The 18,539-nt window shown below is 40.1% G+C and overlaps 1 protein-coding gene across 3 annotated transcripts in view; it reads right to left on the bottom strand.

The window, feature by feature from the left end:
• Positions 1–6,725, bottom strand: part of MYOZ2 (myozenin 2) — a 28,341-nt gene extending 21,616 nt beyond the window's left edge. The window contains exons 1-2 of one of the 3 annotated variants that reach the window (XM_039540011.1): positions 6,563–6,725; positions 5,886–5,988 (exon numbers count right to left, since the gene is read on the bottom strand). In XM_039540011.1, the coding sequence (XP_039395945.1) occupies positions 5,886–5,961 (76 nt within the window). In that variant the 5' untranslated portion in view covers positions 5,962–5,988; positions 6,563–6,725. Of the gene's footprint in view, positions 1–1,047; positions 1,160–5,862; positions 5,989–6,562 lie in introns of those variants that run through there. The other 2 variants (XM_039540013.1, XM_039540012.1) reach the window with 2 other exon arrangements.
• Positions 6,726–18,539: the final 11,814 nt, after the last annotated feature.

The raw sequence follows: 18,539 nt of genomic DNA, 5'->3' as shown, positions 1-18,539 counted from the left end.
TCAGTCTTCGGCGGCACTTCGGCACTTCGGCAGCTCAATCGCTGTGCTTCAGTCTTCGGCGGCAATTCAGTAGCGGGTCCTTCACTCCCTCCTTCCTCTTCAGTGACACTTCAGCGGCAGCTCAATTGTTTTGTTTTTTTTTCTTCACCACTTGGGGCGGCAAAAAAGCTGGAGCCGGCCCTGCCTGAGGGTAAGGCAGTAGAGTTCAAACCGATGACCAGAGAGGTGAGAACACGAATTGTGGGACACCTCCTGGAGGCCAATTGCAGTGCTGTAATTGACCAGGGTGTCTACACTGGCACCGCAACACTGTAGCCCTGGCGCAGAAAGCTCTACACCTATCGCCAGTGTGGGTTTTTTTACAGCGCTGCCACTGCGCAGTTTCTGCGCACTAAGTGGCTTGGCAGTGTGTACACCTTGGGCGTTACACTGCAGAAAGCTGATTTACTGCGCAGAAACTTCCCATTGTTGACAAGGCCTTAATCTCTGTGGGTGTTTATAAGCTTCAGGACAAGATATGAAGTAACATCATGCTATGCAAAACTGCATTGAGGCTCCAATATGAATCTTTGCTCGCTTATTCAAGGTGACATTTTGGTATGTGTTTGATATAAGCCCTAATTCTTTAAATATTTTTATGCACTACAGAATATTCAGGCTTCAGTTAGCATGTAAATGTATGCAATATAGTAAAATGAACTGAAATCAAATTACATGTTGGAAACTATTTAATTTCTTCCAGGGCATCCACACAGAAGAGCAAAACTTAACTTTGCATTACAGATTACAGTAAGGGAGCAGTTGGTAGCGACAGTAACATCTGGTATTAAATAAGAACTGAAAAAAATAATGGGGATGTTAATATTTATTTTCAGAGTTTCTATAGTGTCTCATTTTTAATACATTGTGTAATATCTACTGGAAGCTTAGTGAACCTAAACAACATGAATTCTTGATTTCTGGCAAATATAAATCTCTTCTAAATGACACAGACACACTAAATACTTATCCCAGGCTGCTGAAATTTTGAATTTCCCTTTAACTCACAGAGAGAGAAGTTTGCAGGCACTGGACTTGCATCTGGATTGGCTCAGTTCTGCTCCTACTGATGTCATCCAAATTTTTGCAGTTGACTTCAACTGGAGCAGGATCAAGCCAGCTATGGATAATGCCAGGAACAGGAGAATGCACTTCTGCATTAAAAATAACATGAGCAAGAACCCTGATAGCCTCCTGTTATTTAAGAGAGAATAATAAAACTAAGAGTTCAGCATGAAAGGTGATGTCTCAGCTTGCCCACTGCCTAAACAATGCCAGATAGTGGTGATTTATAGGCATCATGATATAGTATGCACTAGGTATGGGCTAAAGCCGCAAAATTTTGATTCAGAACTTCATTTTGAACTCCCCCGACATCCAAAAGTCAGGGGTGTTTGAATCTGGTGCATATCGCAGCAGGCATCCTGGCTGGTTGGAGTTGACAATTTCACCTCTTAGTCCACCAATATTTTCATGTAAAGCAAAGCTTCTTTCACTCATGTTTTTCTCCATTGCCTAGAACTTGGCCCACAATGAAAGTTTGTGGGAATAGGGGGGAGAGAATTCAGTTCAGCCACACCTCTACTCCATACTGAATGTTAAATATTTTGGGCCCCCTGATTTGTCCTCAATCTGTATGCAGAGCTCTCATTTATGTTAATTCATAAATTAACATAAATTATAAAAGCTAGGATCCAAACACTTTGTAACTAATTGTGTGTTTTGTTGTGTATCTAGGCAGTTTCCCAGAAATGTAAATGTGAGATTTTACTCCAGTCTTCTGAAAATTAAAATCTAATCTGCTGCCTGTTTTAATGATGTGCATAGGGATTGCTATCGTGTCAGTGCAATGAGGGTGATGAGAAGCAAGAGAAGGTGGTATTTAGAGGAAGATAAAAAGATCATCTCCAAATGCAAAAGTTAATAATTCATAAATTGACACTTAAATTTGCAGGTCCATGCTTTAATCCTGATGTTAACCTTTTAGCCTCAGTTCTTTCTCTGTTCCTGCCAAGTCCTCCCTGCCCCTTAAAATGGTAACAGCTTTCATTTGAAATATGATTTATATATTTCCTCTCTTATCCAACCCCCTAATCTCTTTTAATCCTCCAGTTTAAAATCTTCTAAATATCATCTTGTAGATTATACATTTTAATCATGAATATTAGATAAGATATGTTTATCACATAATCAGAAATAAAAATCTATAAACCGCCACAAAAGGTAGTTAAATATGTAGCTGTTGAAGCATGCATTAATGATGTTATATAGAAACTAGATTTAAAGGTGAGCAAGGAGTAATTAACAGATATCAAGGACTTCCTTCACAAAAAAATACATGTAGTTTTAAAAAATGAATGAGCCAAGGATTTTCTCATATTTTTAAAAGTAAATTAGACTTCAGCCTATCTTAAAAAACATTTTGAGCTTATTTTCTACTTTCATTTAAACCTATTACAGTGAAATCAGCATTTGTGAAAGGTGAAGATTGCCAGGCCCAGAAAGTAAAGCTCTCTACAAAATAGGTTTATCCCAAGCAGGAATAGTCCAAGTCTTCCTTCACCATTCTACCAATCCACCTCCACTCTCAACTGTGGAGGTCAGAAAAGGTGAGAGATTATTACATTCACCCATTTAATACCTGGACTCTCTCTCGAGAAAACAAAAACATGCCTTTTTCTGATGCAAGCAGTTCCACTGCTTGCATCCGAAGAAGTGGGTATTCACCCACGAAAGCTCATGCTGCAAAACATCTGTCTGTTATAAGGTGTATGTGCTTTTCTTTGCTTGCAGAACAGAACTACTACTACCCTAACCCTCTCTGATACTTCTGATGTGGACTTTGCCCACTAGGGATGGGAATAACAACCCAAACTGATTTAACACAAACCACGAAAGAACTGGTGGAGAGTAACAACTTCTGGGCCAACCAGGCCCAGATTTGAAGCAGCGATGTAGAGCTAACAGGCTTTGTATTGAATCAGCAATTATAAGTCTCCTGGTATGAATCTGTTTACAGAGAGTTTGACTCTCTATACTTATCTTAAAATGTTATTGAAAACTGATTGAATAAAAATGAGTCCTCTTTATGCAATAGACCTGCTTCAAGCCATAAGTATTTACTTTACTCAGTAAAATACATTTTTACTGTTTTTTACTCCTGTTAACAATACAGAGCCAATGCCATTTTGCGAGAATGGGATTCTTTTGTGTGGCTCAAGCAATATAATTGAATTGTTAGCTAAATTCCAATTGCAGAATCATTATTACAGGTAATGATGCAAAAACCAAAAAGAAAACAGCTCAAATTTAAGATCTCAGGTTAAGTTTGCAGGCCAGCAATTAGGGGGAAAAGCATAGGCCAAATCAAAATCCCAGCTCCAAGCTTTTTTATCTCTTTTAAAGGGTCAGAACAAAACTGTGGTTCTGAACTTGAGGATTTAAAATCCACATTCCAACCCAAATTTCTCCAGATGGCTAGAAAATGTCCAGGATTGGGAAGTTTTCATTGATTTAAAGTATTGATCAGTGAGTCTCAAGAGGTTAAACACATCCAATAGTTTGACTGCTTCTCCAAGGCTTGTCTGAACATCAGTGGTTTGGATATCAGGTTGGAAATCTCATGACAGAAGACTTCACAAGATTTCTAGTATGACCAGGTTTGGGCTGAGCCAAAGACACCAAGAGGGCAGCTTTTCATAGTGTTTTGGTCTTTCAGTTTACATTCCCAGCTAAAAACAGGAAATGCAGAAGTGAGTAAAATAAGTTAACTAAACTTCTTTGAACCTCAAAAAAAGCCTGGATTCAGTTCAATCATACGAATGCTGACTAGGTTCAGATGCAGCAGCATTTTGTGCCCACTCCCCCAAAATCTTCAGGGCCTTCTAAAGAGGATCTTTCTCCTAGCCCATTCTTCCTTTGCACCGTCAGTGAGAAGGATGGACTGTCAATCCGAGATCCCCTCACAGACAGACTCCAGTTTTACTCCCACTCCTAAATCCTTGATCTTCCACTTTCACTTGCAATCAGGTAATAATCAATGTTTTGAGCTGCACTGCTGCCTGCTACTCTGCCTCTGCCCCATTCAGGCCTTCTCCTGTCATGGGTCCTATTTCCCAGTTCCAACAACATTGTCTTAATCCAGTTATGGAATCAATTCAGTTCCAGTTTCCGGTGAAGGCCGAGTTGTTTCTCATACCAGTTCCCTATGCCTAATCTAGAGTCAAATTTTTAAAAGAGAGGTCCAATTGTGTGTGTGAAAATGTGAGCAATTGTAAAGTGAGTGTTGAGGTTACCTTGACTACAATTGCAAAGTGGGTATTTACACATGCCTTTGCATGCATAAAGTTATGATCTGTACTCATAACTGCAAGAACTGTACATGCAAATGTAGGCACACACATTTTTGAGCATGGATCTTAAACCTCTACATTTAAAAATTTGACCCATTAACTAATTATGAATTAAAACTGGATGTGGCCAACAGCAAATGCCTAAATGATCCATTGGATGATTTAACTGATCACTGCAGTCAGCTTTAACAAATGAGTTAAATAAGATAAGATACTTCAGAGACAATTATGTCATATGTGGAACATCTAAATAATCCTAAATTGGCTTCAGTACAGCTTGGTTTACATAGTCTTTAAATACAAAGACATGGGATCCAGAAATGGCATCTACAAAAATATTGCAAATGTCACTCAGATATTAAACTGTTTAATAAAACTGCATTAAAAAAATCTAACAGGTATATTTACAACAAAATGTGAAAGGAATGGGCAGGCACTTACATGGGCAGATTCTTTTTTGTACATATACAAAGGGCTTGATCCTACTTTCCTTGGAATCAAATTTGTCAGTTAGTTATCTAAGTGGGTTATTTGTCAGTTAGTTATCTAAGTGGGTTATTTCTTAGTAAGTTATCTAAGTTATCACAATACATGTGAGCAGGAGAATAAAGCCCAGAGTTTCGTAAGTAGATTTAAAGTTAGGTCCTTAATTCATAGTTAGGCACCTAAACCAATGGCCTGATTTTCAAGATTGCTGAGTATTAAACAACTTCCACAGACTTCGAGGGGGACTGCTAGATGCTCAGCACTTTTGAAAATTAGGCCACATATTTAAGCACCTAAATAAGGTTCTATGGGTGGCATTTTCAAAAGCATCTGAGTTAGGAGCACAGTCCCAGTGAAAGTCAATGGGACATGTGCTCCTAAATCACAAAGCACTTTTGAAAGTCTCATGTTAGGAGGATAATCTTAAGCACCCACTTTTGAAAATCAAGCTAAGATTTTCATAGCTGTTTCTATTTCCCTCAAAATGGCAACAGAAAAGTTGAATTGTTGCTTAAAAGAACAGCCAGTGACTATGTATTGGAGAGAAATGACAAGAGTTAATAAGGTTTATTAATCCCAATAGCTAGCTTTGAGGGGAAGAAAGAGAATAATGATACAAATATTTTTGATCATAGATATTAAAAGAAATGGAAAACGGGAAAAAAGATATAGACAGATAATCATGTTTTGTATATGAATAGTCTTGTAAAATGGAATCCAGTCATGATATTAGCCCCAAATAATATTCTGAAAGGCTATCCAAGCAGAATGTACATCAGCTGTTAGATTACTTCATTCCTTCACAACAGTTGTTCATCTGAAAATAGCTTTCAAATGAAAAGAGACAACTACAAAAGGATTAGTTACCATAGGCAGCATGATACCCCCATCGGATTATTTATGGCAGAATACCCAGAGCTTTAAGAGTTAAACTGTAAGATTAAAAAGAAATGTTAGGAAGGGGCAAAAGGAACATAGGACATACAGTAACCAGTTTTAGCTCTATACCATTGCCGTGGATTTCCTTCATAATGGCTGATGCTTGTTGTTTCCTCTCTTTGACCATGGCAGAATGTGATAACATTGTGATTGTCTGGTGGGGTTTTCCTCACTGAAAAAAAAAAATCCACATTTTTACATTGTTAAGCCAGTGTGCAAAATCCAGTTGACTTTTTATTTCTAGCATTGTCTTCAGAATAATTAGTGAGTATACTTATTTCTCATTTGGCTAAGCTGTCTTTTTAACAATGCCAAAGACACTGGCAATCATTCTCATCAGAGACATGTTCTCCCACTCAAGGATAAGAAGTCCTGAGTGACATACTGTCCTTTGGCTACACAAATTCTGTAGCAAGATCTGTGGCAGTGGTCTGGGCCTTCTCATTTCCACACAGTATGTTTAAAAAAAATTGCAAATCTGTGATTTATTTCATATGCTGTCTTTTGTTAACCCTCTATCTACAGTCTCAAAAATAGGAAACATTCTGGCAAACTGCTTAAAGTGACAGCAAAAAGGTTGATGAGCTTGCTAAAGCATCTTTAAATAAGCAAAGAAAGTGGATTCCCCACTAGATAAAAATATACATCTTATTTTATTCCTGAGATAAGATGTTACTTAAATGTCTTCTATGCAACAGATTGTAGGAAAAACAATGTCAAAATATTTCAGGAAACAATACACTTACCCTATTGTTAGGCTTTGTTGTGCAGAAAAAAGCAATCCCAACCCCTTTTGGTGAAGTTTCTGGAGTTTGTTATGAATGGGGATGACCTGCCTGGTCCTGGATGGTTTCTATCCTTCTGGTTGGGTCTGCATGGTACCTAGTACAAAGACAAACAGGGGGCTGACCCTTTCCAAAGAGACTGGCATCCAGCTGACATCAGCCAGCTATATATAGAACCAAACACTTCAGCTAGTCATATCTTCCTGGCGAAAGAAGAGAACAGAAAGGATTCAGCTGTACCCACCACAAAGGGAGTGTATCTCTTCCAGAGCTTATTGGGAGATTTCATGGAATGCTCTCATCATACTTGTTCAGATCATCCCATCGTCACCTTGAAGAAGAAGAATCTCCATATTATAACCAGGGGAAAGACATTTAAAAATAAGGTGATAAATATATGATGAGGAAGACTATATGATGGGAATGGAATGGGCTAATCCTTCAGTGAAAGATAAAACCGTGCCTTTATAGTAGCTGATGACTAAAGTTAGTGGCAGACGGCTGATGGGGTACAAAGCCTACTCTTAAAAAGAAATCAGAAACCTGCATTGTTATTTGTGTTAAGACAACACTTTTACAATAGACTACAGTTTGTCTCAAGAAACAGTACAAGAATTTCTCATAATGATTTTTTAAAAGTGATTTCGGAAAACTGCAATAATTTAGAGTCCATTAATACCCAACATACGGTATCACTTTATGCTAGAAACTTGTTATATGTACGATCACAGGTATCCCAGGACAGTAGCTATCTTGTCCACCTGGCAAAGAAAACACTGAGGTTGTGCCCCCCTCCCTTTTATGTATAAAGGTACCCGAATGGTAGGGGAGAAGGAGATGAGAAGGCTGTTTTTCTGGTTTTGGTTTTGTTGGGTTTTTGTTCTAAAGAAGTTCTGTTTTCTGCTTTATTTTCCACATCAGAAATTGAGTTCTTGCCTCCCTGGAAGACTCAGTAGAGGACTGGTAGGATTGTGACATCACAGTACAAAAGAAGTGAAACCTGGATAATTGAGTTTGGATGTGAGTTTTATTCAGATTCTTTAAAACATATATATAATTGTTAATACCTTGTAAGCAAGAGGCGCCCTCCTCCTAAAAATAAATATATATATACATACACACACACTGTATAAAATTCAAACAAACATACTCATAAATATAAACCTCAGCCTAAGCTTTCTCCTCAAGTTTGGCTTTTCCTAAACCATCCCTGTAAAACCTCTCTGTTGCAGACCATAGTTTCCCCTGCCCATGAGTGAGGCTCATTTTTAATCCTTGTTAAGAGTCAACAGAAACCACTTACTAGTATACTTGACAGTAATTCCTCTGCTCTTTCAAGCATGGTTCAAGCATCTGATAAAAAGGATGCCTTAACAAACACTCGAGAAAAAACTATTTGTTAAAGATTCAATACTTTTCACCCATTCAGTAAAAGACCCAGAGAGCTCCCTGTTTCTCTGAGACCTTTAGCAAGTCCTCCAGCAAAAGCTGGGAAGACCAGACTTGATAAACCTGAGATTTCCAGGGTAAAAAACAAACTACAAAACCAACAGCAACCTCTCCACAAAACAAAACAAACAAAAAGCATATACACTTAAAAACCCTTTAAAACCATCTTTATACCCCATAAAAGAAGAAGGCGGGAAAGCTGGGGACCTAGGAAAGCAGGTGGAACGAGGGTGAAGTGTAGACACTGTGAAGGAGGTGTGACAGTGTGTGTGTGTGTAGCATAGCTTAGATCATATTATATCTCCTTAAACTCTGACTACATCACTTGTTTTTTCTCATTTCCTGACTACCCATAGTGCATATGGAGCAGACAGTCAATGTTTTTCTGTGACAGCCAGAATTTGGACAGATATCTCAGTGATAAAGATCCAGAGCTATGCCTCCACAGCAGGTAATTTACAGATTTTTTGCTCTGTGTATAGACAAAGGGAACATAAGAATTTCCCCCTTACAATTGTTTTGTCGTCTTGCTTCAAAAGCAGAAGCAGTTGTTAGGAAAGAAGATACAAAACAACAACAACAAAAACAAACAAAAATTCAAAAGAGTAATTGTTTCTAACAATCCAAAAGTTATTTTGATCACTTTAATCAGTGTTTTGTTCTTATGGGGTTAAGTATTGGGTCTGGTATTTATTTTTGTATTTGTCTTTTCAGTATTTAGTGCAGATACTGAAGTTTTGCTCAGTTTTCGTTCAGCCCTTGTACAGGTAGAAATCCCACTGATTTCAACTGGAGCTGTGTGTTTTGTTTGTATTTATGTTCGTCTGAGGCTTTTGCTTTAAAAATGCATCCAGGAGTCATTTCTGGGGCTGATACTCATGACATTTCAGTATCTGATTAGTGGAAATGCCATGAGAAGATCAGGTCTCACATTCTTTCAGCACTATAAATTGCCTCTAAAGCAAAAGTAAGTAAAACAAATATGGAGATATTTCATTTTATTTAAATTTACCCCCAACTATTTTTGTCTTAAAACAGGTAGCTATGGATTTTGTACAAGTCCAAATTTTTATGGGCCCAGTTCAGGTAAGCAGATGACTGGAAAGTAGCTAATGTAAAGCCAATTTTTAAAAAGGGCTTCAGAGGAGGTCATGGCAATTACAGGCCAGTAAGCCTATCTTTAGAACCAGGCAAATTTGTAAAAATTATAGTAAAGAAAAGAATTATCAGACACATAGATAAACATAATTTGTTGGTGAAGAATCACAGAACTTTTGTAAAGGGAAATCATCCTCACCAATCTATTAGAATTCTCTGAGGGAGTCAACAAGCATGTGGATAAGGCTGATCCAGTTGGTATAGTATACTTGAATTTTCAGAAAGCCTTTGACAACATCCATCCAACAAAGACTCATAAAGAAACTAAATAGCCATGGAATAAGACAAAAGTTTCCATCATGAGTCAATAATAGATTGAAAGATGGTCACGTCTTACCGTGAAGAGAGGGGAAAAGCAGGGTCTCCCAAGGATCTTACTGGAAGCAGTGCTGTTCAACATATTCATCAATGATCTGGAAAAGGGGGTGAAGTGACAAGTTTGTAGATGATACAAAATTATTCAAGGCTGTTGTGTCCAAAGCAGACTGTGAGGAGTTACAGGGGGATCTCACAATACTGGGTGACTGTTTGCTCCTTTCCCATTTGTTTATCTCTCTGGCTTCAGTGTCATATCTTACTCCGAGAAGAAAAGGATGGCATCAAATCACAAATTGAAACTTTATGTGCAGAACATTTAACTGTGAAATTTATGATTTGAAAGTTGAACATTAAACAGCTTCTTTGTGAAGATTATTCAAGGGCCCAATCCAACTCCCATTGAAGCCAGTGGGAATTTTCCCATTAATTTAAATAGGAACAGGATTGGTCATATAATGAGTTTCATCTGGGGTATCGATGAAACCAATAAACTTTAACTGTAACATTTGCAAACAGAGAATCTGATCCTGCAGTTTACTATGGATATCTCTACGCTGCAATAAAAGACCTGCGACATGGCCCCGTCTGGACAGGTCAGCTGACTTAGCCTCATGGGGCTATAAAAATACAGTGTAGACATTTGGGCTTAGGCTGGAGCCCAGGCTCTGAGGACCTGTGAGGGGAGAGTATCTCAGAGGCCGGACTTCAGCCCGAGCCCAAGCATATGCACTGCTATTTTTAGCCCCACAGTCTGAGCCCCAAGTCAGCTGACCTGAGCTCTGAGACTTGGTACCAGTTTTTTTTATCACAGTGTAGATATACCCTGAGTACCCCCAATTCCCATAGTAGTCAGAAGAGTTCAGGGTGTTCAGTATCTGAAAATATCAGGCCATGAGTTACTAAACCCACTGTGTGTATACGTGACTCTCGTTATGTTCATAATAAGGAATAAAGGTTAAAGAAGGTTAAAGACTTATAGCATACAGCATCGTGATACAGTATACCAAAACCAAAGCAAATCATGCATTTCAAGGAGAGGAAATATTATTAAGCTGGTGGAGAACTGGAATGCTTTAGCCACCCTATGAAAAAGGACAATTACCTGTCTTTTTCCTCTAGGGCATTTTTATTTAACTCAGTCAGACCTCTCCTTTTAGTATTGTCCTTTGTAGCTCCTTGTGGGATTTTTCTTACCATGCTGCTTTCTCCAGCGAGCACAATTTATGAGAAAGGACGTGCAGACTTAAAAGTGTGTGTGGGGGGGGGGGGGGGAATATACTATCTACATCCATTTATCTTCTGTATTTCAGTTTTTCATTCTTATATGCACCAGGGAATCTGTTTAGGCAAAACTCAAACTGAGGTCAATGGGAGTTTTGCCTGAGGCTTCTATTCACTTCAGCAAAGCACTTAAGTATGTGCTTAACTTTACACATGTGCTTACATTCAACTTTAGGCCCTGATTCTTCAAACATTTATGCACAGGCTTAACTTCACTACCATGAGTAGTCCCATTAAATTGAACTCCTAGCAATGGCATAAAATTAAGCATGTGTGTAAGTTTCTCCAGGATCAAGATTCTGTTCAGTGCCTGAATGAGATTTGCAGGGTTAAGTCCCAGGTATACTTTCTGGCTTTTTTGTTTTCTTTTTTTCTGTGAGGAATGTCTCCCTCTATCTCTTTCTTTCTTTTTTGTAGTATTCACTTTCCAATAAACAGAACAGTTCTTACAGAAGGAGAAAAAGAAAGAGAGGGATTGTATACCAGATTGCCAAGAATATAGTCAATGGTAAATTCAATACTCAACTTCAGGTTTGTTTTTGTATAAACTCCTTAAATTCAGATATTTATTGAAGATTATGGTGGTGACTGTGGACTACTGGCAGAACCCAGAGGGTAAATTAAGTAAATTACTCTCATGCAACTTGAAAGGTGAACTGCAAATCATAGACAGATAGACAGACATACTCAAACTTACTTGTTTTATTTTTGACTGTTCCTTGATTTTGCAGTTTACCTGTCAGTTTTGAGTTAATTTTTTAAAGCTCTCTTCAGTCTTATAGTCTAAGGTAAGTATAGTATTGTCCAAAAAATAAAAATAAAAGATATGTTAAAAAGGAAAGTAAGAATTGAGAGATCAGAAAGGCATCATAAGCATAAGGGATGTGTGGACTTGACTCCAAAACTCTGTCTTCTTTTTTAGTGCTTTCTCCCACCTGTGCCAGCAATGAAACTGTTAAATTGTGGAAAACTCAAACGTTTGGTGCCCAGCCTCACCGCTCCACTAACAATCCACCCCCAAACACATAGGCTATTGTTGTGCCAAAGTCACCTGACGTGTCCATAATAAGGAGTGAAACTAAAGTAAATAGAGGTGGATACTTGGAAAGAGCTACTGTTCCGTATGTCAGGAAACAAATTGCCAAAGCAAGCCTACTTCCCCCCACCTCTATTTGATTATATAATTCCAGTGTCTTATCCAGAGACTTTATCACATTTTCCTTCACAGCTCTTGCCAATGTTTATTTTTCCTCTAATACATTGAAGCATTTTCTGTGACAGTTACCTCACCTGAAAGAAAATCTGCATGCTTGTCTCACACAAATTTAGCATGACCTAATTTTAAAAAGGGGAAAGAGTTTGTTTTTCTTTTCAGTTGAAACCTTCTCCAACAATGAATGCAACCCAAATACAACAGCACTAGAACCCCTAGTGAACCGAAGGCTCTGATCCTCCCATCACATCCATATGGGAGGATTCCTGAATCCATGCAGAGTCCCAGTGAAGTCAAAAGGATTCTGCTTGAGTGCAGGGTTCCACCTGTGTTGATCTAAAGACAGGATTCGTACAATAAAGAGAAATCAAGACTGACCTGTCTATTTCAGTGTCCAAGTTGAGTGGAATAAAAGAAAACTTAAAATGTAGAGCTGGTTGGGAAGACACTTTTTTTCTTCACAAAAAATGTCAACAAAAACAACAATTTTCCATTTTCATCAATATTTCTCCTCAAAATGTTTCAGCTTTTTCAGGTTAAACCTCAAACAGTTTCCAGTTTTGCTTACTGAAAACCAAAAAGATTTCAGTTTTAACACTGAATAATTTCACTTTTTTGGTTGCTGAAAACTGAAAATATTTTGGTTATGGGTGTTCACAAAAATGCCAACATTTTGGATGAAAATCTGATTTTGTTTTTTATAGAAACAGATTTTAATGAAAAGTTCTGTTTAGTCCAAAAGCCAGTTTTATTCAAAAATAAAACGTTTCAATGATTTTTTTCAACCAGCTCCACTTAAAAGTTGAAAAATTAGTTATTTAAAAAAAATTCTATCAGTGTTAATAACTAAGATGTTATTAATGCATAAGGGTAGAAATTAGCTCTTAGATGATGTGATGTGGTATTGTACTGTACCATGAATGCTCTGTAACTATGATGACTTGGACAAGTAGATAGAGAGAGAGAGAAATTTGTATCTTCTTTAACTTTCTGTTTTTGTATGTATGCTTCTCTTGTTTTAAAGGTACAGCTATGCTTGCGGAGGCATTTAGAGTACAGACACTGCATGTCCAGTTAGGATGGGTATAAATAGCCATGTAGACGGTCAGGCACAGCTTAGGTGAGTTGAGAAGAGCGCTCTACACATCTGCATTCCCAGGGTATATACTCTACTCAGCTCTCTATATGCCCAAGTAGTGCCTCTCATGTCTACATTGCTATTTTTGCTGCCTTCCTGCTGCTTGAGCTTTTCAATACAGCATGTTCATACTTGTGTAGTTCTTGTACTCTACACACGAGCATAAGTTGGTAGACAGAGCCTAAGTGCCACTAGCACTTTCTTCAGAACTTTCTTTTCAACACACATACTTTTCCGATTCTTTTCTGGGATTGGTACCAATGCCTTCTGTGAGTTAGTGTCCTCGTGTGATACCTTTGTTTGTTTGGGGAGAAGGGTTATTTTGCAGGCTTTATACCTCTGTCCTGCCAATTCCACTAACATTTTAGAGAGAACTAAGAAAACAACACCTCATCTCTTAAGGTGTCCTCAGGGCCGGCTCCAGGCACCAGCTTATCAAGCAGGTGCTTGGGACGGCAACTCCGGAGCGGGGCGGCACTTTAAGGTATTCGGCGGCAATACGGCGGAGGGTCCCTCACTCCCGCTCGGAGCGAAGGACCTCCCGCTGAATTGCCGCAGATCGCGCCTTTTTTTTTTTTTTGGCTGCTTGGGGCAGCAAAACCCCTGGAGCCAGCCCTAGGTGTCCTATCTATAAAATCTTGCAGAAATGGAAAGTGACCGTTACGCCTTACAGTCTATGTTAGCATGTGGCTAGATCAAAGCAATCCTGGGCACTAGGCAAGCCCATAGCTCTGCTCCTCCAGCCTCACCCCCATGTCATGGGACGTTTCCCTATGCAGAGTACTGGTGGCAGGGGGCCTCTCTCCTCCCAGAGAGGCTGGGGCAGCGCCATGGGGCCACCTTCTTCTCCCAGTAGTGTCAGCAGGACTAAGGTGGCAGCAGGAGCCTCCTTAGTCCTTGAGGCTGAGGTGGCAGCAGGAGCCTTGCTAGTACTTACCCCAACAGCCAGGCTGTATCTGCCTCAGTGGCTACTCTGGGAGTACTGCAGCTTTCTGCCTAACACACAGAGTCCTCTGCTTGAGGTGGTTTGGTGGGGCCCCTCACCCAGAGCTGTGGATTTTGGAGAAATGTAGGGATGGAAGGGACCTCAAGAGGTTATCTATTCCATCCCTCTGCACTGAGGCTGGTCGTGGGGCTGATTACCCTTTAAGGGGAGACAGGCTCATCCTTGCCTGTGAGATAGCAGCTATACCTTAGTTGTCCTGATCGGGCAACTTAATTATAAGTAGTTATCCCAGCTGTGAAAGGGTCTAGAAAAACCAGAAAACAAGGAAAGCTCAGTTAGAAAGGACCCGTGAGAGAAGAGGCAGGGAGTTCCCACTCTCTGAAAGGCAGACTGAAGAAAGCTACAGGGATGGAATTAATCCCTGTGGTGGATGCTGGAAAGGGTGTAAGGCCCAGAAAAGCAGTTGTGAGGAGTTGGTGTTCCAGCAGAGAAAGAAGGAGGAGGAGAAAGATGGAGAAGCTAGAGGCCTGAGAGGCTGTGTTAAGCACAGGCTTCAGGGAAGCAGCACAAGGGGCTTACAGGTAGTAAGTTGCCTAGGGAAGTAGCTGTGAGTCTGAAGGAGCAGACTTAGCTGTGTAAACCAGGGTCCATGGGCTGGAACCCAGAACAGAGGGTGGACCTGGGTTCCCTTACCAGCCCTGAGGGAAGGGTGTACAAGCTCCGTGTAAGGACTACTGAGCCCAGGGGCTGAAGACTGAGCCTAAAGGATGAGCCAAGGAGTAGCCCAAGAGGGGCCAAAGGGATGAGTGGTGTATACAATCTGACCACTGTAGAGTCAAAATAAAAGTCAGCAGGGGCAATAGAGACAAAGACCACTGCAGTGCCACACCCAGATGCAAGAGGGTGCTACGGTGATGAGTGCAATTGCTTACAACCCTTTTCAGAGCTATTGTTTCAGGTTCTCTGCAGATTCAGATAGACATCACAGCATCACTTACTCTCATATCATACTTGTAAGATTTTCTTCATATCCAGGAGGGTTATAAATTTACCACTTTAAAAAAATGAAAGTTGAGATTCTGATGTAATTACATGACTTCAGGAGCTGAGGCCCTAGGCACAGGTCTACAGTGCCTATGACTTAATCTGGCCCTTATTCTGCTGCTTGCTAGGAAGCTTGAGTTTTGTACATGTAGCTGCTGTTTGAGTTGATCATTAGTTGCTTGTAGTGGTCATAAGGGTGGTGAGAGGGTTTTTTTTTACTTTATTTGCTTTTGAACATTAGTCAAAAATATGGCAAGCCACGTCTCTGACACTGTTATGTGTCGCAGTGTCATAAACAGCTTGCATATGCCTGAAGGATAAGCACCCAAAGAGTGAAGCCCCAGGTCTTAAACTTTTCATGAAAAGTAAAGTGTTTTGTGTGTTTTCCTGGCAGTGCTGCATCCGCTTGGAAATGGGTCCTTCAGTATAGTATTGAACTCTCATTTCCTTTCCCTTTACCCAGTGAACAGGTCAGCTAGATGCCTGCAAGAAAAGATCAGCTTTCAAGGAGTCAGATGCCTGACACTGTTTAATTTTTGTTAGTTTTTTGATGTAAGTGTGCTGTGGCTTTTTTTAAAAACAACAACAATTTCAGCTGCATGTTACTGGTATTGTATTATCCCCTTCCTCTCCCCAAGGAAAAATAAGTTCAGAGAAAAGTTTCTAAAGTTCTTAGAGTTCTGCTAAGGCTTTAAACTTCTTCTCTTTGGTGAGAACAGCCAGATTACTAAACTTGGCAAAACTGGCCGGGATGGGAGGGAATGTTAGTCTGAAATATCGCCAAGGTAAAAGGTCACAGGACGTGATTGTGAGAGACATACTTCAAAGGCAGAATGTGGTTTATTCTTAAATTGTTTTCTGGTATTCAGGAGATTAAGGGAAAATAGCACATTTATGGCATGCAAAAAGTTTGACTAAATATGCTGGAATAGAGAGTTGTCAGTTTATTTCGTCAGCACATACAAAGTAATACAGTACTTAATGCTGATTTTATTTAATCTCTAATCTCTTTCTGATGTTTGTAATTCTGAAATATTTAATGAAAGCACTGCCTCCTCACTAGACCCTGATAAGTAAAACATTTAAGCACATGCCACTTTCCACATCTGATTAGTTCCACTGGTTGCACACAGCCCCCGCATTGTCAAACCCAAGCACTGAAGAGTCATGATGAGTCACATCCCCAAAAATCATGAGACTGGCTTACAAATCATGATTGAATTTAAAAAAGTATTCATTTGGGTGCTTTTTTCTGGTTTTTTATTCTTCGGTTGTGCTCGGTTCATGTTCTCAAGCTTTTCTCGGCAACCATGAGGGCTAGAAACTTATTATTTCTTTATTGAAAGCTGAGATTCTCTTGAATCCAGGAGCTGGGACTTAAAGAAAAAAATAGATATAATGAGACTCAAGATAAATCATGAGAATTAGCAACACTGCTGCCTTGCCAGTGTGGCTCAACCCCAGGCCTCCCCCAAACAGACATGCACCTTGGCCATAGATGGCAGAGGCATCAGATGGAAGTGGTAGCCCTTCAGCATATTCAAGCCCAGCAGTGCACAGGGAGTGGGCCTCGCCTCTGGGGTATGGGACAGGTGGGCTAACCCAGGGCCCTGAGTCCAGCTGTAACTGCTGTAAGACCCACTATCCACTGTCTTACCTGGGCAGCCAGAGCCCGAGCCGCCCAGCTCCAGGAATCATGGCCTCAGGGCTTCCCTTCCCCAAGAGCTCTTGAGAGCCCTCTGGGGGTCCCCTCTCAGCCTCCCTCAGGGGAGAGGAAGCCCCAGAGCTGTGATTCCTGAAGCTGGGTGGCTTAGGCCCTGGCTGCACAGATGGGGACTGGCAGGTCCCACAGTGACTATAGCTGGGTTTGGGGCGTTGGTGAAGACCCCCTGCCTCACATCCCAGTGTGTGGGCCTTCTCCCTGCTCTAAGCCAGGTTCAGACCTGCCAGGGGGACACTGCTTCCAGGGGCAGTGGAACTGGGTTGAGTGCGAGTGCTGTTGCCCCACAATGGAAATATTGTGGGGGGATAAGCTATATTTGTGCCCCCATGCATCATTCCCTGTAAACTACAGGCATGCATGGGGGGCAGAAGCAAGAGTGGGACCCGGAGGGACTGAAGTGACTTCTGTGGCATCTGTGAACCCATAGGAACACTCATAGGAACTGAGTTCCCTCCATAGTAAAATTCGGGTTGCACCCCTGCTCAAGCCTAATCTGTAGTTAAGAGGATAGTGTAGCTGCTATAAGAATAGCCATACTGGGTCAGATGAGTGTTCGATCTAGCCCAGTATCCTGTCTTCTGACAGTGACTGCTGCCAAATGCTCCAGAGGGAATGAACAGAACAGGAACATTTATTGAGTGATCCATCCATTGTTATCTAGTCCCTGCTTCTGGCAGTCAGAGGTTTAGAGACCCCCAGAGCATGCAGTTATGTTCCTGACAATCTTGGCTAATAGTCATTGATGGATTTATCTTCCATGAACTTAGCTCATTCTTTTTTTGAACCCAGTTATAATTTTGGCTTTCACAGCATCCCCTGGTAACAAGTTCCACAGGTTGACTGTGTTGAGGGAAGAAATACTTCCTTATGTTTTAAATCTGCTGCCTATTAATTTCTTGTGTCATATGAAGGGGTAAATGACACTTCCTTATTCACTTTCCTCCCACCATTCATGATTTTATAGACTTCTATCATATCTCCCCTTAGTGATCTTGTTTCTAAGCAGTCTTTTTAATGATTCCTCATATGGAAGCTGTTCCATATCCCTAATCATTTTGTTGCTCTTCTTGGCATTTTTTCCAATTCCAATATATCTTTTTTGAAATGGGTGATCAGAACTGCATGCAGTATTTAAGATTTGGGCGTACCATGGATTTATATAGTAGCATTATGATACTTTCTTTCTCATTATCTATCCCTTTCCTAATGGTTCCTAACATTCTGTTAGCTTATTTGACTGCCGCTCTCCCTTGAGCAGATGTTTTCAGAGAACTATCCCAACAACACCACAATCTCTTTACCAAGTGGTAACAGCTAATTTAGACCCCATTATTTTGTATGTATAGTTGGTATTATGTTTTCCAATGTGCATTACTTTGCAGTTATCAACATTGAATTTCATTTGCCATTTTGTTGCCCAGTCACCTGTTTTGTGAGATCCCTTTGTAACTCTTTGCAATCAGCTTTGGACTTAACTATCTTGAGTAACTTTGAATCATCTGCAAACTTTGCTACCTTACTGTTTTTTTCAGATCATTTATGAATATGTTGAACAACACAATTCCTCTACAGATGGACCTTGGTGGACCCCTCTATTTCCTTCTCTCCATTCTGAAAATGAACCATTTATTCCTAATTTTTGTTTCCTATCTTTTATCCAGTTACTAA

The sequence above is a fragment of the Mauremys reevesii genome, linkage group 5, assembly GCF_016161935.1.
Source record: "Mauremys reevesii isolate NIE-2019 linkage group 5, ASM1616193v1, whole genome shotgun sequence".
NCBI lineage: Eukaryota > Metazoa > Chordata > Testudines > Geoemydidae > Mauremys > Mauremys reevesii.
This window is presented reverse-complemented; position numbering and strand designations above follow the sequence as displayed.